The 23,234-nt window shown below is 37.9% G+C and overlaps 1 protein-coding gene across 6 annotated transcripts in view; it reads right to left on the minus strand.

Moving 5' to 3' along the window:
* Positions 1-2,512: 2,512 nt before the first annotated feature.
* The window catches only part of LOC149151819 (retinoblastoma-related protein-like), a 33,714-nt gene continuing 12,992 nt past the window's right edge, over positions 2,513-23,234 (minus strand). For 4 of the 6 annotated variants that reach the window (XM_089438134.1, XM_089438130.1, XM_089438131.1 and 1 more), the window contains 2 exons: positions 2,905-3,080; positions 2,513-2,787 (listed from right to left, as the gene is read on the minus strand). In XM_089438134.1, the coding sequence (XP_089294260.1) occupies positions 2,613-2,787; positions 2,905-3,080 (351 nt within the window). In that variant the 3' untranslated portion in view covers positions 2,513-2,612. The remainder of the gene's footprint in view (positions 2,788-2,904; positions 3,081-23,234) is intronic. The other 2 variants (XM_089438133.1, XM_089438132.1) reach the window with 2 other exon arrangements.

Genomic DNA, 23,234 nt, shown 5'->3' on the forward strand with positions numbered 1-23,234 from the left:
TATTTCTTTTACTTTGTTGGCAATGTTCAAAGGCAAATTAGGACATGCAAAGAAATTTGATGCTCCTTTAAGACAATGGCAAGTTTGCCAACATCTTACATAAAACTTCTATCAATTAAACCTCAACTTATTACATGATTAAGATCCAAGACATCGATTACACAGATCTAAATTCAACTAAGCCAGTAAAGAATGATGATCAGCTAATAAAGAATGATGGAGCAGCAAGCTAATATTCACCTTCCACCAATGCAAGTGAAAGTGATGCACACACTACACAGTTTTAAAGATCATCTAGATTCATTTTACATCTTTGGCAATGTCCAAAAGCAAAATAGGATGTACAAAGAAACTTGATGCTTCTTTAAAAGGATTGACAAGTTTGTTATCATCCTACACAAACCTTCTATCAATTAGACTTCAACTGATTAGATCACTGGCATCCACAATGGTCAACATTACTTGAAACTAAAATTTCTCAATTGAAACTTGAACAGGCATAAGCCATCACTATAAAATGTGATGTGCAAATACTATAACAAAAAGGTGACAAATTGTAATGTTGCAAAGCATTTTAGCAAGACAAAATCCTATTATTTATTTGTGAACCTATTCAAATTGATACGTAGAAACACATACTTTATCCCACAAACAAAAGAAATTCTACATCAATTTATTGTCTGGTTTGACAATAACCTTAAAATTAGATAATGATTATTATTATTAAGATTCTAATTCTCAAAAATCAGACTGTTATTTTATTATTTTAATAGACCCTTATGAACAGATTATACTCTCTTTTTTTAACAAATCTCTTAATAAAAGTATTATTATATTTCAATAAAATCTTACAAATAAATCCTTACACAAATTGTTTACCATCTCTTTTTGGCCAAGATATAATAAATCTACTCAAAAATCAGACTGTTATTTTATTATTTTAATAGACCCTTATGAACAGATTATACTCTCTTTTTTTAACAAATCTCTTAATAAAAGTATTATTATATTTCAATAAAATCTTACAAATAAATCCTTACACAAATTGTTTACCATCTCTTTTTGGCCAAGATATAATAAATATAAACAATAAAACTAATTTAAAATAGAAATCAATTTTAATGTATTACTCTCTTTTTGGCCAAGATATAATAAATCTAAACAATAAAACTAATTTAAAATAGAAATCAGTTTTAATGTAACACATCGACACAACATTTCATTATAATTTATTATTAAAATAATAACAATTTATTATTAATTTAATAACACATTATTATAATTTATTATTAATTTAATTATATAAAAATCATATTTATTCTTAATAATTAAGAGAATCAAAGTAACCATTCATTATAATCTATTATTATTTTACTAATAATTAAGAGAATCAAAGTAACCATTCATTATAATCTATTATTATTTTACTAATAATTAAGAGAATCAAAGTAACCATTCATTATAATTTATTATTATTTTATTTATATAAAAATACCAATAACTATTCATTATAATTCATTATTATTTTAATCTTCTATTATTTTAATAATTAAGAGAATCAAAGTAACCCTTCATTATAATCTATTATTATTTTATTTATATAAAAATAATGAGATGAAAAACAATAACTATACATTGTAATTCATTATTATTTTAATCTTCTATTATTTTAATTATAGGAAAATAATAAGATGAAATTAGTTTTGATGTATTTCTAGTAACTATTCATTTTAATTCATTATTATTTTGATCTTCTATTATTTTAATTATAGGAAAATAATAAGATGAAAATTAGTTTGGATGTATTTCTAAGACCATCAAAATAAAATTTCATTATAATTAATTATTATTTTATTTTATAAATATGTTAAACATATTTAATGTTGGAGTTGCCACAGTAGCTTGGATGCCTCGCCTAACCTGTTCATAGTTCGCTCTAAATAATAGCTGGATCATGTGAATTGTTAATCATTTACGATTTTCCCAAAAAACCAAAAAACAAAAATTACTTCGGTCGAAGGCACTTGTGGCTAGCTTAGTGCCAACGCTCTATCATCACTTTTACGTCGATTTTCATTCCTCAACCAGAGTCGATTTCTGGTAAATGTAATAAGAAAATTTTGAATTTATTAGGACTCTATGAACTCCAGTTTGAACACGCCAATAGATATTCATAAAAAAATCACAAAGGAAAAGACTACTCATGCGCTTATTTTTCATACGCTGGCTTAGTTGCGGCCGTGCTAAACAATTATAGGAGACCAAGTTCTTACTGAGATACATGCCTTGCGCAAGATAATTATTTTGCTTTTGATATGGACAGTTGTTTCCTTCAATAAAAAAATTGACAGGAACTACACATTAAATATCCAGATATACATGATCCTTTGTTCGTGTAAAAGGATACACACCGCTCATGAACAAAAGGGCAAAGACAAGCAGTGAGAAGAAGGGAACTCAGATACCTAGGAAACCATTTGCTAATAAGCTCTAACAATTCCCCACGAAAGAATTGTATGGGCATGGATTGGCAAGAACCACGATGCACATACATACATTACACTAAGTAAATAAGTATTCTAAAGCAGTTAGTAAACTATCTGAATGCCTGTTTAATTGTCAGTGCGTTGTCTTTTCAAAGGAGATACTGACTTTGTCCAACCTAAAGAAACGGAATCGGAAATTAGATGGCCACATTTCTGGGAGGAATTGAGACTCCCAGCAACAAGAGAGTCACTCACCAAACCTGGCTTGTCGAAATTGATTCTTCCGGCAACACGCCTGCTGCTTCAATTATTAGAAAAGAACATCGAAATAAGTAAATTGTAAGATCAAGTTCTCTAAAAACTTAATTGACATTTGAACCGAAGTAGCAGTTAATCAGCACCAAAAGTCAAAACAAACCTATTAAAGTGATTGTTGACAGCAGACAGATCTTGTGATGGACTTTGAGAGGGATTATTCTTATTCAAGTGATTATTAATCGCTGTCAGATCTTTTGATGGGCTTTGAAAAGCGTGTGTACTTTCACCAACACAGGCATAAAAGCTTTTTGAATGGGGGGAATTTAGGGATTCCATCTGCAAAGACATGCAAGAAAATATTAACCCATAATAATTATTTGAATCTGTGCTCAGTAATAACTTGAATCTCTGTATTCATGCATCTAAAACGAATTTAACGAAGCCTCTCCCTAATTTTCAAATACATTATGAGGGCATCTATAATAGTGAAGCAGTGTGAACATTTATGAATGCTACAGTAGTATGATGATGAAATGTATAAAAGAGGCTGATAGCATTCGCTATTAATGCTGCTCAACTAGGATGATGGTGAAATGCATAGAAGCTGGTGACATTTGCTGTTGATGCTCCTCAACTAGTATGATTGTGAAATCCATAGAGGCTGGGGACATTGGAAGTTGATACTCCTAGACTATGCCATGGAAAATCTATTATCGACTTATCAGCCAACCTAAAGATGGTCCGGAACGATTGAGGAAAGAAAGGACCATTTCCAACAACTGCTTCATGAGCATTGTTTTTCCTGTGATTCTATATTGTACTTAAAAATAAGAAAATTCAACCATGTCCAACTTTAGGACTGCCTTAGGTTAAAGTGATAAGCAGATGACCAACGGTTCATGTGAGATGCAAGATATATATATTATAGATCGTATTTGTTGTAGGTTAGATGATTCAAGTCATGCAAAACAGCCACCCTTGAAAGAGTTTTGCAGGCAGCAAATTCTGGGCATAGACTGTAAAACTGCAAAAAGGATCTCGGGACACTCTTAGACCGGGGCCTTAGACAAATGTAACTGAGGATACTATCCTGTCCATTTCTTGCAAGGCTTTAAAGTGCATATGTAATCTTGGATTAAATTGTTTCTAACTTTTTTATGCAACCGATGCCTTTGGGTACATTTTTACCCCAGGTCGTCTAGTTTGTGTCCACCGTTACGAAATTCGAAAATAATTCACCATTGTAAAGACAAGTGGTAAAATTCACCAAGAAGTTCCGCTAAGAGAATTAAGCAAATTTTTGTTATGATTTTCTTAAGAATTTAATAAATTAAAACAAAAAAAAGGAAGAAATGCGCACATATTGTTTAAAAACAGAGCAGTCTAACTATTCTAAGTTTTTTTGTTGTTTTTACTCGGAATCAGCGATACAATTTTAACAAGGTCATGATATTTTGTTGTTTACAATGTGTTTTTGAATGCACATATGGATTTAGTACCATGAAAAAACCATAGAGGTCTTGGATTGTGCAGATTTCACAGCTCAAACTTAACTTGTGATTTCGGTCAAAATTGACCAGAAAAAAATGTCCAGAAAAAAACCAAAATGTAGAAGACTTAAACTACAACTTCAAACACATCCCCAAAAACATGTCAATGTGTCTTCAATCGAAGAAAACTACACAAAACTTCATGTTTTTTGATGAATTTTATTATTTATATAAAAATCATTCTTTGGTCATTATATTCACCATTAAGTTTGAAATTTGTCAATGTTTAGAATGCAATAACTAAGTTGTCGCCCTCACATACATTTACAATAAGGATAAAGTGGTCTGTTGCCCTCACAGGCTCACATTGACAATAAGGATAAAGTAGGTAATTCATAGCTTCACTTAAGTGAAGTGAATGTTATACAATTTAGACTTCTTCCGTCAATCATTGCTAAATTTTGGCTATCTAATTTTGGTCAAATTGCAATTTTCCATTCCAAAAATTGCATTTTAAATGCATAAATGCATTCAGCTCCCTCAAAAATCCCTTTTGCACCCGGATTATGCAATCTCAACAATTCACATCTCTGATTCTAGCAATTCTTCTAAATTTATAGCCAGGTTTTGGGTAAAAGTGATTGGAAAAATATAGCCAGAAACTTCCACATGGTAGCATGTTTAAACTATGTTGTTATAGAACGATGGAATCTAGCTTTAAATGCAGTGTCAACAAAGAATATAAGCTTAGGGGGTGCGCTGGCCTAGAATGGATGGATACTGCAGCTCCTGGTCAACAATAATTTAGATTTATTAATGCATTGATAGGCACTTGTTGAGTTCTTGTCATCCACAGGTTAGGAAACTGTCAAATAACTAACTTTCCTTCTCAGTAAATTATATAGAAGAAACTGGAGATCAACTCGGTATCATCATATATAATTACCTTTAATCCTAAACATAATATTAACACTACATAACATCAAAACCTTAGCCTCTATTGTCAGAATATAAAGTTGAGGGGTTTTCAGTTAAAAGATCACATTCCCCACTGTTACGGTTCATCAATTTTCTTAGATTAACACTAAATATCGAAAAAAATATCAACTGCATTTCCATGTGTGTGTGTGCGTTCACCTTTCCAACATAGCCCTAAACATAACCATGCGAACATGCTTTACCAAATCCGCTAGCCAACATGTTTAGCTATTGATTTGGATTTATGAAGGAACAAAATGAAATATGGATTTAAAACAGGAACACAGATACAATGAAATTGAACAATTAATAGATAGCAAATTCTGAAAATTGTCTACATACAAAATTAAAGCAAACTAAAGGTGATGGTAGTTTATCTCTGAGAAGAGACGTGAAAGCTACATGTCTTATGCACTATGTTGCAACGAGGCTTGAAAACCTTTTTAACATAAAGAAACAATGAGAAACCCTAAACATCCAAAAACTTAACCATAGGAGATGAAGAGCCAAAAGGTATGGGCCCCGATGGGTTTAGTTGGAACCAACTTCTTCGGGTCATAACTTTGACATACAGTCTCCATTTGGCGCGCACGATAGCCCATTACACAAGTCTATCCGAGGACAACAACTTTTAACTACAATCAATCCATATTTGCATGTTTCCCCAAAAAACATCATTTAGTGATTAAAACAACTCCAGAAGTTCAAAACTCAAAATCTGCCAAAACTAAAAAACTGTCAAAATAGGATACTAGCTGAAAAATAAGAAACTAATAGAAAACAATGCTAGGGTCCAAGGGGAATAGGTGGGTGGCCACCAATATCCACATGGATCAATCCTCCCCCCTTAAAAAACATTGGTCCCCATTGCGTTGAGTGTCTCCAAGAGGTGAGCAAACTTTTGTTGAACTTGGTCCTTGGTAAGCCACATGCCTTGGTGCAAGAGTTGATCAGCTTTGACAACCCAATACAGTTGGATCCTCTATTGGCGAGTGTTCTTAATTTGTGTGTCCATGATCTGATCAATTGTGGTCTATTCAATGCAATTTGGGTTGAGCTTTGTTATTATCAACTACTCAACAATGTTTTATGTGTCCAAAAATGGTGGAAAGTATCATTGAAGGCGGTCCACATTGAATATTGGGTGAAGGCCAAAGAATGGGGGATACTTAACTCAAAAGCGTTGTCACCCACAGCATTAGTGATGGTGTAAGGCCCATATCGAAGTGGTCAAACCTTTTGATGGGCTCTAGCAAGGCATTCTTTTTGCAAATGGAACCAAACCTTGTTGCCCACTTGAAACTTATGTGACATCTGATGTTGATCATGACGCTCTTTGTACTTAGTATTGGTTTTATCCAAGATATCATGAACCTGTTGGCCAATGTGTTGAATGTGTTCAATAAACTCGATGGTTTTATCAACTTCGGATGGAACATGTGAAGACTGTCTATGTAGTTGCAAGAGGCATTGCAACATCAATGGGACATAATGGTTGAAATCCCAAGCCCGCGTAAAAAGGGTTGTGGACAGTTGAGCTATGGAGAGCTCTGTTGTAGTTGTGTTGCACAGAGGGGAGACTCTCATCCCATGTTTGTGGATGCTTAGAGTTCTACATGCATAGTATATGCATTATCATCCTATTAACTAGTGTTCCACGGCGACGCATCCCCCAGGGTCGAGTGCACACACCCCTCACACCCCACGCACCAGGTACGGTGGATCGTCTGGGGGTGTGTTTCTCTTCGCACCCCTTTTGGGGAGACGCAAAGGGGTGCATTTCCCTAGTGTGGGGGACGTGACTCCCCAAAAGGAAAAGGGGTGCTTTTGGGCGTCCCCTTCTGAGGGAAGATGCGTTCCCCCTCGAATTTGTTTAATAACACTTAATGTAGAGGACCAATCATTGAGATTGACTCCTTGAAGTTGATTTTATTTTCAATCCTCATTGTCCATTTTTATTTTTCAGTTTTAATTTTGTGTGACACTAGATATTGATGACCTCATACCAATTATTGACTCCTCACTCTTAATTATTTTTGAGTTTGAGAGTTTGAGTTATATCAATTTTGAACTCAGGGATTTACTATTTTAGTGTTCAAACCTCAGTATATAGTAATATACTAGTCTGTTTTGCTTTTAAATTTTAATTTAGATTCTAGAATGATGAATGAAGAATTTAATTTTTTAACCAATGTAGATTATAGAATGATGAATGACATGGATCAATGTATTTGAATATTTCATTATTGAATTTTATTATTGAATCGCATGGTATGGATGGAATGATGTATGTATCAAAATGAATGATGAGGAGGGATCAATGTACGTCATTGTTTAATTCAATTATGAATATAACTTTTATGTGTGGATCAATATATTTACTAGTACTATTAGTCTATTTATGCTTTCATTATCAAATATGAACTTGAATTATATATTAAAAATTATATACCCCGATGTCCCCCCACACCCCCAAAATTTCCCTAAACTTTGAGGGTACTCCCACACATCCCCCCTATGCGTCTCCCTGCACTGGAGTCTTGGTGGAAATCTACAGGGGGAATGCAGTTAGCTTGGTGAGCTTAGTGTCTAACAATGACCAGAGGCTCAACCAAAATGCACTTAAGAACCTGTTGTCTCGATCTAATATAATGGTCTACAGGATCCCAAAATGCACCAAAAGTCGTTCGAAAAAGAGCTTGGCAGTGGCTTCTGCTGTGATATTCTTCTCGCAGGCAGCCAATATGGCCATCTAAGAAAATATATTAATGACCACAAACATAGTTAATACCATGCTTGGCAAAAGAAAGGCCAAACATATAGTCCATGGAGATGGATTCCCAAAGTCGGCTAAGAGTAGGTACAAGAGTGCACAGGCCTTGCTTCTTAATGGTTAGCTTGGCGATGGCACAAGCAACGCGGGATATAATCTATTTTCCAACATCTTGTCAAAGTTTTGGCCAATAAAATACTTCTGCAATACTGCCATTGTCTTCTCCACACCAAAGTGTGCAAGCCCGCTGTAAAATGCCTCCCAAATCAACTTGGCACGTTTGCTTCAAGGAACACAAAGATGTCCCAGCTAGAACAAAAGTCCATCCTAAAGGTGGAAATTTGGAACTGGCTTTCCAACCATCAACATCTTGTAGGTGGCAACAAATTCCAAGTCATTTTCATATAGCTACAGCCATCAAGAGGTCTCGTGCCAACAAGAGTTGAGAATTGTGCTCAGTGCCACAATTGGGGGTCGCCTGAGACAAATTGCGATGTGATTGTTGCTATCCTTCTTGTATTTAATGTTCAAATGGAATTGTAGCAGGTACGTGGACCATTTTTTATGGCAATCATTTTGTAACTTCCCCTATGTCTACATAAATTGAAGAAGACGATGATCTGTGTGGATGATCATCTCCCTCCCCATAATACAATGTTCTCATTGCCATCAATCCTGCACAATAACATACATTTCCTTCTCATAGTGTCATAGTATTTCACTATGATAGGCCACTGGATGCCCTTGTTGAGTGAAGACTACACCAATAACATAATCGGAAGCATCTATCTCAATCTCAAATGGTTGATGCAGGTCTGGCAAGGTGAGCATTGATACGCAGCAAAGGCAGTATTTCAATTCAATGAATGTCTTCTATTGTGAATCGAACCTAAAAAAACTTTGCTTTTGCTCAGCCCTTGGTAACTTGACTTAAGGGCCAAATGATATAAGAGAACCCCAACGCGAATCTACAATAGAAATTAGCAAGGCCTAAGAAGTTATGAAACTCTATTAGAGTAGTCAAGGTTGGCCAGTCTCAAATGACTTAGATCTTAGTTGGATCCACATGTACGCTTTGCTCATTAATTATGTAGCCTAGATATTGGACCTGGTCCATGCTAAAGAATAATTTCTCCAAGTTGGCACATAGCACGTGTTGTCGCAGGGCTAAAGAAGCATTTCTCCAAGTTGGCACATAGCATGTCTTGTCGCAAGGTTTGAAGGACCTGTCGATTATGTTGCAAGTGCTCTACCCAACTCTTGTTGAAGATGAGGATATCATCTAGATATACAACCACGAACGAGTTGGTGAAAAACTGCAAGATGTCATCCATCAACCTCATAAAAGTTGCAGGGGAATTTGTCAACCCGAAGGGCATGACCAACCACTCAAAGAGACCCTCCTTAGACTTGAAGGCAGCCTTTCATATATTAGTGGGTTCTATTAGAACTAGGTGATAGTTGTACTTCAAATCAATCTTGTTGAAGTACTTAGCCCCCTTGAGTCGGTCAAAAAAGTCATCAATCTATGGGAACGGGTATATGTTCCTGACTGTGACTTTGTTCAGATTCCAATAATCAATGCAGAGTCTCCAGGGCCCATATTTCTTTTGCACGAGTACAATTGGGCTCCCAAAAGGTGAGGAACTTGGCCGAATGTGCCCTTTTTGTAGCAACTCCCGGATGTGCCACTTTATTTCTTCGTTTTCCAGAAGATAGCAGTAATAGATTGGCCCATTAGGTAGAAGTGCACTGAGGTTCAGATCGATCGAATGCTTGACTTGACAGTGCAAAGATACCCCATGGGTGAGGAGATTATGTCCCTATACTCTTCCACAACCTTATCCACTTGCTTTTGTTGCAGGGAGGAACCTTTTTTGGAGGCCATGGATGTGGCCACGATCTTTCCCTTACATTGAGAGCGAATCAGGAAGAAAACAAATTTCTCAGTCTGGGAGATGATCTCACTGCATTGTTTAGTAGAGATCAAAGAAATGGTTGTAGGAGGAGCTACCTCTGATATCCTATATAGTTTTTTGCCCAAAGTAATAATAACAATATGAGGTCTAAACTCGTATACAGCATGACCTTTCCACAAGTATGGTTAGCCTAATAAAGCATCACAAACTTCAAGAGAAGCAACATGACACAATACCTCATCCATGAAAGGCTTGATGTTGTACGGCAAGCGGCACTCCTGGCTGACGCAGAGATCTCGCCCTTGGTGGAGCCACCCAATGGTGTATGGCTACAGGTGTGGTCTTGTCAGTAGACCCAACCGCTTAACGACATGTGCGGAGAAAAATTTCTTTTGACTCCCACTATCGACAACGAACTGCAGTGGAGCACCTTGCACCCACATCTATGAGTGGAAGAGACGCTCACCCTCTGTTTCTTGACCTTGGTGGTGACAACAATGGCGCTAGGTCCTACATCAATGATTTGTTTCCCCTCGTCAAGTTCTCGCTCAAAATTGGAACATGCGTCTGACTTTGAAGTTTTCAGCGTAGCCACCAATGACGGCTTTGCACAACATTCACTTGTGTTGTGAGTGGGGCTCTTGTGGAACTCACATCACTTTCTTGTGTCTTTCTTCGTCTTCCCATTGCTATTCTTTGCTTGCGGCTTCGACAAGTTGTCCTAAGTCGTTCCACCTTGGCTCTGTCCTTTGTCTTGTGGTTTGGGGGTGCCCTTGCCCTGCTTCAAATTTGCAGATCCAAAGTCTTACTTCTTCTATTTAAATTCTTGCTCGATCTTGACAGTATATCAATATGTTGCACTAAGCGTGGAGATGTCCAAGAACTCCACTTATGCTTTAGATGTACTTGTGCCGACAACAACGGTACTTGAGCACCAAATGTCGCTCAAAGTCCTTGATACCCAGCTTCGTGCATAGGCTATGAAAATTATTCATGAACTCTAGCACTTGGTCTCTTTCATGTCGTAGTGTGGTCCATTTTATGTACTTGTCTACATAGCTCCCAACAAGGTAATATTGTTTCTTAACAACATCTCGAAAAGAGTCTCAAGAGGGTTTCATTGAAAATAGCGAAGATTCCTCCTCCACCCTTTGCTCACAATAAGTTTCTGAGCAGTCCTTAACATCGAGGGGGGCCTTAAGTGTTGAGCTCTGTAGCTTGGGAGGTACTCCAAATCTAGGCCAGAGGGTTGTGGAGGAATTGGCTTCATAAGGTCACTGGTGGGCTAAGAACACAAGCTTGGGATTTTGTACCCAAATGTGTGGGGCCAAAACCATAAGGGGATTTGGACACTTGGCACTTGGAGAATGTAGAGCATCCCTAAAGGAGCAAGGCGCCGCTTGTAGCACCAAGAGATGCCTTGTAGAAATGGAGATATTAATTTTTATTTGTAAGTGTGGGAAGAAGTGGCATCAAAGGTAGGTCGACTTGACTTAAGATAGGCCCGAGGATGGGCTAGTAGTTGCCACATGAACACATATAAATAAAAGAGTTGAGAGACCTTAAAAAACATTCAACAAGTGCAAAATATTCCTCAAGAGAGACCTTGCACACCTCAAATTGTCGAGCTAAACAGGAGCAGAAGAGAGAACGAGTTTCTTGTCTTTGGTTTGGTTTGGTTTTGGCACAGGTAAAGAGGAGAGCAGACGAGTCTTTGAGAACATATAAGTTGGAATAAGAGTTGAGTTGGAGCCTCTATTTTAGGGTGAAGAAAAGTCTCATAGGGCCAAGTTATTAGGACACCTTTACCTCTGATATGTGGTGAAAACAAGGCTGAAAATTTGAAGGTGATCATGTGTAAGAACAGATTCACAACAAGGTTGTTGTAGAGTTTTTGCCCTTGGGAAGAATGTGGATTAGCAAGCCAATTCTAGTCATGGAAGGAACGAGGTGAAGTGTGGAAGGGAAGGAGGTTTTGTTGGACGTGTTGAAGCAGCCACAATCTAAGGTTTGGACCTATGGTTTCACAAAATTTCAGAGAGGGCAAAATGCAAGTAAAAAGGCAAAAAAGAGAGTTGCAAGTGTGCATGGTTTGTGCAGGAGGATTGCTAGGTTGGAGGGTTGTTCTAGAGGAACTAGAACAACAGTTTCTTGTGACTATTTGAAGGTCATCGTAAGGTTGTATGGACGACAGCAAGTGGATGATCTTGGGAGCCCTAAGTGCAAGACAAAGAAGGAAATTTCGATTGCTAGGAGAGTCAGATTTGTTGATGCTCAATGACTAATCTTTGAAGGCCAAAAAGAGGAGGTCAAAGGGATCAATTTGACTCGCCCCAGATTGCTTATGAGAGGACATCTACAACAAAAGTGGGCAGCCCTCCATGCCCTTAAGTGTGTCTTCATTGGGCAGCGTAGGAAGGCACTAGTGGGAAGAAAGTCCCTAAGAGTTGTATCCTTGAAGGACTAAGGAGCATCTAGTGGACAAGAAGTCCCAAAGTGTTGACTTCTTTAAGGACTAAAGAGCAACAAGTGCGCAGATGATGAAGACCCTAATGACGAATGATCAACTAGAGGGCAGATTGGAGCCGTGTTCAGTGACCTAAAGGAGTTGGTTCATTGATAAAGGCAGGTTGGTGTTGCTACAGATTGGGAACCAAAGGACCGAGCATACGTGTTCAATACACATGGATTGAAAGGGTTGTAGAGCGCTACATCAGCAAGTAGGTCATGTGTTGTCTTGTTCAAGGTAGATTGGTTGTCGAAGGACTAACACCAAACCCTAGTTGTCTTTCCTTGTATCAATGGATGTATGAGGGCCATTATCCCTGGTATGAGAGCCCTAGACAATTGTATTATAGTTTGTTAATATAACAATGTTGGGTTATTGAAAATTGTAAAAAGTTGTCTTTATTTGTGCACATGTTGATTTACAGTTGTTTATATTATGTTGAGCAAAGTAGTTTGTTGTGGTATTTGGATTGGTAGTGTTAGTGATTCTAAGACCCTAACCTAGACTCCAGTGTCGTGGAAAAACAACATGGTATCAGAGCTACTTTGAAGGGCCAAAGAATCAAAGTGTGCACAACGAAGCAACTCAGAAGGAGTTGATATTGTCTAGATCATGGAAAAGAGGGTTCAGCTAAAGACATGGAGATGTGGGCTTGACCAACTTGGCAATGAGATAGGCTAGGAGTTCTGATGGATTGGTGGAGAACCTGGTGAACAACAGTTTGTTGTAGGGCAAGTTGTTGATCATGGACTTCCTTTGACTTGCCATGGATCATTGGCACAGCTTGAGGATTGCTTTGGCATGGACAAGATTGGTATGATCGAGATTGCTTCATGTGATGCACTGCACATTAGCAAGCTAGTTGTTTCATTGAATCATGATGTTGTTTATCCAATACGAGATCAGTAGAAAGTTGAGCCAGTGGAGATCTTGTAGACTCAGAGGGAGTCTAACTTCAAAGGGAGCAGCCTTATGGAAGTGTTGAGATCTTCAAGTTCAGGTGAGATGAGGTAGAGGCACTACTGAGATAGCGTGGTTCATTCTACAGAGTATGTTGCAGTGATGGACACCAGATGGGCTAGTGTCATCAGTAATGTTGGGGACTTCCTAGTGTTCGAAGTACATCCCTCGCAAAGAGGGAGTGTTGAGATTTGTAGCTTGGGAAGTACTCCAAACACTAGGCTAGAGGGTTGTGGAGGAATTGGCTTTATAAAGTCACTTGTGGGATAAGAACCCAAGCTTGGGGTTTTGTACCCAAAGGTGTGGGTCCAAAACCATGAGGAGATTTGGACACTTGGCACTTGGAGAATGTAGGGCATCCTTAAAGGAGCAATGAGCCGCTTGAAGCACCAAGAGATGCCTTATAGAAATGGAGATATTAATTTTTATTTGTATGTGCGGGCAAAAGTGGCATCAAAGGTAGGCCAGCTTGACTTAAGGTAGCCCCAAGTATGGGTTAGTCATTGCCACATGAACACATAAATTAAAAAGTTGAGAGACCTCAAAACACATCCAACAAATGCAAAATATTCCTCAAGAGAGACCTCGCACACCTCAGATTGTCGAGCAAAACAAGAGCAGAAGAGAGGATGAGTTTCTTCTCTTTGGTTTGGTTTTGGCACAAGTAAAGAGGAGAGTAGCCAAGTCTTTGAGAACCTATCCACTGGAATTAGAGCCATGTTTGGAGCCTCTGTTTTAGGATGAAGAAAATTCTCTCAAGGCCAAGTTATTAGGACACCTTTACCTCTAATCTATGGTGAAAAAAGGGTCGAAAATCTGAAGGTGATCTTGTGCAAGAACCGAGTCACAACACAGTTGTTGTATAGTTCTTGCACTTAGGAAGAATGCGCATTAGCAAGCCGAGCCTAGTCATGGAAGTAACAAGGTGAAGTGTGGAAGGGAAGGAGGTTTTGTTGGACATGTTGAAGCAGCCACAGTCTAAGGTTCGAACTTGTGGTTTCACAAAATTTCAAAGAGGGTTGAAGGTAAGTAAGAACACAAAAAAGAGGGTTGCAAGGGTGCATGGTCTATGGAGGAGGATTGCTAGGTTGGAAGGTTGCTCTAGAGGAACTAGAACAACAGTTTCTTGTGTTGATTGAAGGTCATCCCAAGGTTGTAAGGAGGGCAGCAAGTGGATGATCTTAGGAGCCCTAAGTGCAGGACAAAGAAAGACATTTCGACTACTAAGAGAGGCAGATTTGTTGATGCTCAGTGACCGATCTTTGAAGGACGAAATGAGGTCAAAAGGAGTAGTTTGACTAGCCCTATATTGCTTGTGAGAGAAGGACATCTACAACAAATGTGGGCAGCGCTCCATGCCCTAAGTGTGTCTTCATTGGGCAGCATAAGAAGGCACTGGCGAGAAGAAAGTCCCTAAGAGTTGTGTACTTGAAGGACTAAGGAACAACTAGTGGGCAAGAAGTCCCAAAGTGTTGAGGACTAAGGAGCAGCGAATGAGCAGATGATGAAGACCCTAAGTTTTGAGTCACTGATGGACAAATGATCAACTAGAGGGTAAATTGGAGTCGTGTTTAGTGACCTAAAGGAGTTCATTGATAGAGGCAGGTTGATGTTGCTGGAAATTGGGATCTAAAGAACCAAGCATATGTACTTAGGACACGTGGACTAAAAGGGTTGTGGTGCGCTACATCAACAAGTAGTTCAAGTGTTGTCTTGTTCAAGGTAAATTGGTTGTCGAAGGACTAACACCAAACCCTAGTTGTATTTCCTTGTATTAGTGGATGCATGAGGGCCACTATCCTTGGTACAAGAGCCCTAGACAGTGGTATTTTTGTTTGTTAATATAAAGAAATTAGGTTGTTGAAAATTGTAAAAAGTTGTTTATATTTGTGCACATGTTGATTTATTGTTGTTTATATTTTGTTGTGCAAAGTAGTTTGTTGTGGTATTTGGATTGGTAGTGTCAGTGATTCTAAGACCCTAACCCAGACTCTAATGTCGTGTTAAAACAACATTAAGAAGACACAAAGGTAATATTTTCTCTATTGGAAAAATTATATTGAAAAATATCTTTCTAGCAGATTTAACCATTTATCTAGAGCATTTGCGTCTATCTAGCCTTCAAATATGGGAATGTCAAAATTTACTTGTACCTTAAAGGGGTTGGTGCCACCGAAGTGACTATTGGATGAATATGTGTCGCCCATTCTTATCCACTGAAGGATCTAGCAAAAATTATTCATCACCTCATTCCTCTGTCGCTCGAGATCTTCTTCAAGCAACAATTTGATAGGATCTCTCACTCCCTCGTCTTTCTTTTCTTTCGCCATGAGAGGTCGTTGGGGTCAACAAGGACGGCGGGTTCAAGCAATTCGAGTCCCAACTCCTTGTATCCCAACCTCGTTGGGTACATGAACAAAAAAACAGAGAAAGAGCATACTACTCTGGAACCACTAATCTGAATTTATGAAAGAACGAAATGAAATACAGATTTAAAACAAGAACACAAAAATACAATGAAACTAAACTTCAATTAATAAATAGCAAATGTTGAAAATTGTTTACATGCAAAATGAATGTAAACTAGCTCAGGGGATGGTAACTTATCTCTGAGAAGAGATGTGGTAGCTACATGTCTTTTGAATTGTGTTGCAATGAGGCTCAAAAGCCCTTTTATCATGAAGAAACAATAAGAAATCCTAAACATCCAAAAACCTAACGCTAGAAGATGAAGCGCCAAAAGATATGGACCTTGATGGGGTTAGTTGGAACGTGAACTTCCCAAGGTCGTAATTTTGGATAACGATCATTGTTTGGCGCACAGAATAGCTCGTTAAAAAGGTCTATCTGAGGACAACAGCTTTTGATAAAAAGCATGACCTTTGATCAATATTTCCCCTGTTTCCCAAAAAAAATGTCTTTTAGGGCCTCAAAAGAGCTCTAGAAGTTTAGAACCCGTAAACTACCGAAATATAAAACTATGTTGAAAAATAGGAAACTAATAGAAAGCAGTGCCAAGGGCCCAAGTGGAATAGGCAGGTGGCCACCAATATTCACATGGATCAACTATGGCTCATAACAATCAAGAGACAAGGAGATAGGGATAAGTGTTACAGAAGGCTAGAGAGACCCCCCAAATTTCAATGGACCATGCTAGAGGGCACCAACCCCTTGAATACAAAAAAAGTGGAGAACAAAATACAAAATTTAGCACCCATACATCACAATCTGGACATGGATGTAAAATATCATTTACATATTTAAAATGAAATGCATGTGTCAAGGGCAAGAATCAAATTTGTTCTCACTTTCAAAATCTAAATTTCATATAGTTTTTGAGAACAACTTTGTTTATGCCTAACAAGGCAAAAGAATTTTATATAATGTGAAACAATTCATTTGAGATCAAAAATACAATAGATTCCATGCTTTGTCAACAATAGTATTGCTCTAAATCCATTTCCAACCCACGTCCATGATTTCATGTCACTTATTACAGACCAGTCCGAATACATCAACAAAAAAGTAAAATGTAATGACACCCAATAATATTTTAGAACATGCAATTGCATTAACCTGATTAGAAACTATAAGCCTTGAACCCTTGAACTAGAAGGTGAACAGTAACATTTGCATGGTTGGAACTATAATACTAAGTGGTCTGCCAAGTTTCAACAAATATTTAGGAACATTGGAAAGCATCTCACCATTTTTTTTAACTACGGAAACCTATTCTTCCCAAATGATGATACTCTCACCTATGGAGACATTATTAATACTAAATTTATTATTTGAGGCTTTGTCAAACCTGGGGGAATCACTAGATGCCATCTTTAGGAATCAAGGAATGTCCTAGCATCCCATATGACAAGGGACACCACTAGGATGCTCCCTTTGGAAAGAGGATAGCTCAAGGCCATCTCCGAATTGTCCTCTATATTTTGGAGACAATACTTTGCATCCTCAAGACATGGAAAATGCAAGAGATGCATCCCAAAACTAGGGCACACAATGCTAATGTTCAAATTAAAGGATTGAGAGATTAAAGGCACCATTTTTTAACTACGGAAACCTATTCTTCCCAAAAGATGATACTCTTACCTATGGAGATATTATTAATACTAAATTTATTATTTGAGACCTTGTCAAACCTGGGGAATGATTGGATTCCATCTTTAGGAATCAAGGAATGTCCTAGCATCCCATATGACAAGGGGCACCACTAGGATGCTCCCTTTGCAAAGAGGACAACTCAAGGCCATCTCTGAATTGTCCTCTATATTTTGGAGACAAAACTTTGCATCCTCGAGACATGGAAAATGCAAGAGATGCATCCCAAAACTAGGGCACACATGCCCCTAGAATGCTAATGTTCAAATTAAAGGATTAAGAGATATTAGTTGGTTGGGATGTGTGAAATTTGGGCAACTATGGGACGAATTTCCCAAAGACCCCAAATAAAGTGTGTCTTGCTCCAAAAGAGAAAATTCGAAATTGGGTAAAGAAATCTTATTATTATTAATTGATGTGACAAATTATTTGGGCAAGCAACTTGGTAAATATATTCAAAAGGAAAAATGTATTTAAATGTGAACAAAATTATAAAGGGTCACGATGGCAAAAAGTTAAAGACAGCTCGACTCCTTTGGCACCTATTCAATCTTGAGGAAGGCTATAAAAAGATCAATCCTTCTCTCCAATGTGAAATTCAAATCTGTCACATTAGTGGCTCGCATATATTTTCTTTAGTGGCTCGTATACTTTGTGATGGCTTGCATCTATTCTCTGTGATGGCTCGCATCTATTTTCTATGGTGACTCGCATACTCTATGATGGCTCAAAGATATACCTTGCAATGTCTATGATCTGTCTATAAATATTTGAGGCTCAATTCTATTGTGGCACACACTATAATTTTTGTGGCTTGCATTGAAACTGTGGCACACGTTGATATTCCTGTGACTTGCATTATCTTCTATGGATCGCATTGTTATCATTTGTGGCTCGCATTATCTCATTTTAGTTCGCATTGTTATTTTTCGTAGGGTTCGCACTATTTGTTGTGACTCACATGTGATCTCTATGGCTTGCTTTGTTTATTCTTTGTGGCCTGCATCTTTGAGGCTCGCATTTGATTCGATGATTCGCACTTGATTCGATGACTCGCACTTGATTCTTTGTGGTGACTCGCATACATATCTTTGAGACTCAAAAGTGACTCGCACTTGATTCTTTGTGGTGACTCGCATACATATATCTGAGACTCAACAGTGGCTCACACTTGATTCTCTGTGGTGACTCGCATATATTTCTATTGTGGCTCACTTTATAATCTTCATGGCTCGCAATTCTATCTCAGTGACTTTGGTATAACAATGGTTGTGATGTATGACTTCATATGATAGTAATGAATGGCAAGAATGACCTGTGCTATAACAGTACCTTTGAATTGGGAGTAACTTTAATATGGAAATGACCTTGATATGATATTTAATGTATGGTAGTGACCTTAATGCATGGCAGTGATCTTTATGAAAGATAGTGACAGTGACATTGTTACATACCAGTGACCTTGATGAAAGACAATGACAGTGAACTTGTTATGGCAATTATGTGTAGCAATGTTATGGCAGTATTGTACAGTAGTGATATCAACATATGGCAATGCCTTTATAACTACCATGTTTAGCATACCCTTGAGATGTATGACAGTATCATTATATGACAGAACCCTCATGACAGTAATAGTGGTTGGGTAGTGAATCTTATTCTTATGACAGTGATGTGTAGCAATGCTTCTATGATAGATGTGATGATGTATATGACACTAATGTCTATGACGATGATGTATATGATAGTGATGAATATGAGTGTTGACAGTAATTATTTTTACAAGGATAGGAGGGTTTGTGAATACCTTCCTGAGAAGTATGTATGTTGCTAGCATGATCCTAGATTGGCGCTAGGTGGCCTAATGTGATGCAAGACTTGTCTCTCATACTTACTGTACTTTGCATCTCAATTGAACATTTGACAAATATCTAAGAAGAATAATTTGGTTGGGTTTTCCCCTAGTCTCTGACCTAAATCCTGGTGTCTCTATTGTGTATGCTTTTCTTCTATTGTTCCTTACTGTTTTGTTGTTTTGTTGATGTTATTGTTCTCTCTACATAATTGTTAATGGTAATATGATGTTATGGGGTGAATGTAATCCGTAAATGATGAAAAAGTTTAAAAATTGCAATTATCTATAGCAGAGAACAATCTAGCCCTAAAAATTAACATGGTTTTAGAGCTAGGCTAAAGAAAAGTCATTGAAATCAGCCCTGTGAAGACACCAATGAAGATGTCATAGACCTAAAAGAATGTTAGGGTTTAAAGTAAACCCTAGGGAGCCCCTGTTCTTACAATAAAGGTTAGGATTTGAGAGAAACCCTATGAGGAGCCTGGTTATGGTAAAGGCTTGGGTTATACAATATTGGAACCCTAGTGTGATTATAATTAGTGAGAAGCTATTGAGTTATTCAAGTACCTGTGACAGATTAAGTGTAACCCTAGATGGTCTAGTCTCCCAATAGGAGACGATATGATTCAAATTCAGTGATTATCTTGTACATTGATAGCCAAGCCTGGAAGGATCTAGAATGAGAATATCAAAGGTGCAAGATCAAGAGGCAGTTGACAGCTTCCTACCATCCTCTTTAAAGATAAGTACTTTCAAGGCTCATATTACTTCTTTGTGACACTACTCTTGTTTAGATTTATTGTTTTAGACTATTGCTTATTTTTCCTACATGACTATTTAAATGCTTCTAACTTCTTCCATGAGGATATGATCAAGGATGAGATCATCAAGATACAGAGTGATGCGGGAAGAGTTAGATCCAAGAGGGAGCTAGTGCAGGAAAATGACGGAGCCGCTCTCATATCTAGATAAGAAAGATAGTCCTGCCATATCATCAGTTACACTTTCATTATGTTTATTTATTTTGCTATTTTTTCTCTTTCTCTTGTTTTGGGGTCATCAGGTACATCAAATGGATGAAAGGACCTAGTCCTCAATATCAAGATTGAGGGGGATGCAAGTCCATCCCATGATTAGAGTGGCACTAGATGAATGGACAAGAGATCAAACCTTGAAGGAAGGATTCCAGTTTGATATTTATGACTAAAAGAGACTTCTTATTTAGAGGGGGTAGACTATCATGTAACGATGAGATATTTTGAGATAAGGAGAAGATGAGAAGCAATATGTCTTTGATGTAAGGACCATTGTAAGGACCATTCTAGATGACAAGTTGCAGCAGTCTTAGATGCGTCAGCAATGTTAAATTCGTCAGTGAGAAGGAATATGCTCTCAGAGAGAAAGGATTGAAGCTCCTATTACCAAATGCACTATTATCAAATGTTTGTGAAGTTGGCTTCTTCCATGATGTAGTTAAGGAAGAAACGTACTTGGAGCTAAGTCTTTAAGACACATGAGAAAGAGACTCATGATTGCGAATTGAAGAAAGTCTCATATGGACTCTAGCAAGACCCCTAGACTTGGCATGTTTAGAATGATGGACATCTAATGTCGGCTCCAACCATTCTTCATGATTGAAAGTATGTCTTTGATATTTGGTTTTATATATGCTAACAATTTATTTCTTAGGGGTTCAGATCATCTCCGTATGGAGTTGACCTCTGAGCCCTGATGATCAACTACTTTTGATTAGAAGTGTAACAGAGAAATGATGAGGGATTCCTTGATTAGGCAAGTATGATGTCAAAGACTTGGCATGATGGATTACACTGAAGTTGTTGAGAGATACTCCTCTTCAAATACATATTTGATGGATCTTGCGATGAGCGGGTAGCCATGGATCCTTGTTTTGTAGTGTGTACTCTGAGCTAGATAGAAGCTAGACATGTATATTGGGTTGTTACTAAACATGTGTTTCCATATCTACATGAAACTATTAATCATGGATTGAGGCTGAAAATGTTGTTGACAAGAAAGGCACATCTGGGTGTTGCTTTAGCATGAGGTCTGCCTTGATATCTTAGATGAGCAGGAAACAGAAGTTTGTTGCCCTAAGTACAACTAAGGTTGAGTACATTGCTGCTAGCATGGCTAGCTCTGAGGTAGTATGGTTGAGAAAGCTCTTTGGAGAGTTGTTTAAGCATGTGTTGGACATCACTATGATATATTACGACAATCAATTTCGTGCTCCATGACAAGTCAAAGCACATTGAGATTAAGTATCACTATATCTAGGATATGGTGGAGAGGGGAGCAATGAATCTCTAGCACATATGAAGCAGTGAGGCTCCAATAGTAACTTGTTGCTAAAATGAAGCAATGAGGCTTCAACAGATGAGCAAATTGCAGACATTCTCTCCAAGCCATTCATACTCTTCTAAAAGCAGCTTGGACTGATGGATGTGACCCTTCTTGGAAGAGATAACAACTAATCGAGAACATTGAGCTATGCTCTTCCCCCTTGTATTCAGCCTTCCATAAATTTGGGGCAAGGGCGGGAGAATGGAGCCGAAGAGCTCTTGGGGTTGAGGGAACTCATGGACAATAGGATGTGTCTGATCCATATCAGAAATGGTAAGTATGTATCTCCCCCTTCTGTCAAGTCTAGGACTTGACCGAGTATACTTCAATATGCATCTTACCACAAGCTAGGCTTGTTGGGATTGCCACCCATCTGGCCAATGCGTAAGGAGACTTAGTACGCGTCTGATCCTTACCTTTCATGGTAAGTGTGTATATCCCCCAAGTGATTGGATGCAGGTGTTCTACCACTTGATTCTTGACATCAAGGTGGGAGGATCAACAGACAATAGGATGTGTCTAATCCTTACCTCTAATGGTAGGTCAATATCTCCCCTATTGTCATTAGATATAAGGTTGGAGATTGATCTCCCTATGATGATTCTTCTTCTTTAGATCACTAAATCATTGCTCAACTGAGATGAAGGTCATGGAACTTGACTTGGAGATCCATAGGGTTTGGAAGATCTTTACCCTTGTAGTAAATCGATCTCCCCTACTGTCGGTTATGGATTGTTCTTCTATGAGACGAGATGAGATGAGACATGATGCAGCAATAATGAGACATTTGAGATGAGACTTATGATGCAGACAAAAATTCCTCCCTAGGTGAGGAGTCTTGAAACTTGGTCAACTATAGGACGAATTTCCCAAAGACCCCAAATAAAGCTCGTCTTGCCCCAAAGGAGCAAAATTGAAATTGGGTAAAGAAATACTATTATTATTAATTGATCTGACAAAATTATGTTGCAAAGCAATTTGGTAAATATATTTAGAAGGAAAAATGTATTTAAATGTGAGCAAAATTATCAAGGGTCATGATGGCAAAAAGTTAAAGTCGGCTTGACTCCTTTGGCACCGATTCAATCTTGAGGATGGCTAATAAAATAAGATCAATCCTTCTCTCCAATGTGAAATTTGGATCTCTCATATTAGTGGCTCGCATCTATTTCTGTGGTGACTCGTATACTTTGTGAGGGCTTGAATCTATTCTTTGTGATGGGTCGCATCTATTTTATGCGGTGGCTCATATACTCTATGATGGCTAGAATATATACCTTGCACTGTCTATGATCTATCTATAGTTATAAGTGGCTCAATTCTATTGTGGCACACATTGTAATTTATGTGGCTTGCATTGTAAGTGTAACTGTGGCACGCGTTGATATTCCTGTGACTCGCGTTATCTTCTATGGATTGCATAGTATTGGTCAATAGCTACAACATAGTATTGGAGCCTTACTAGTGTCATTATTTTGTGTGAGATGTGCTTGTAATTTAACATGAGCTATTAGGTCATATACCTAACAGTATAA

This window comes from Pinus tabuliformis, chromosome 9 (genome assembly GCF_031772625.1).
Source record: "Pinus tabuliformis cultivar Carrire ecotype Pingquan chromosome 9, CPIR1, whole genome shotgun sequence".
Taxonomy (NCBI): domain Eukaryota; kingdom Viridiplantae; phylum Streptophyta; class Pinopsida; order Pinales; family Pinaceae; genus Pinus; species Pinus tabuliformis.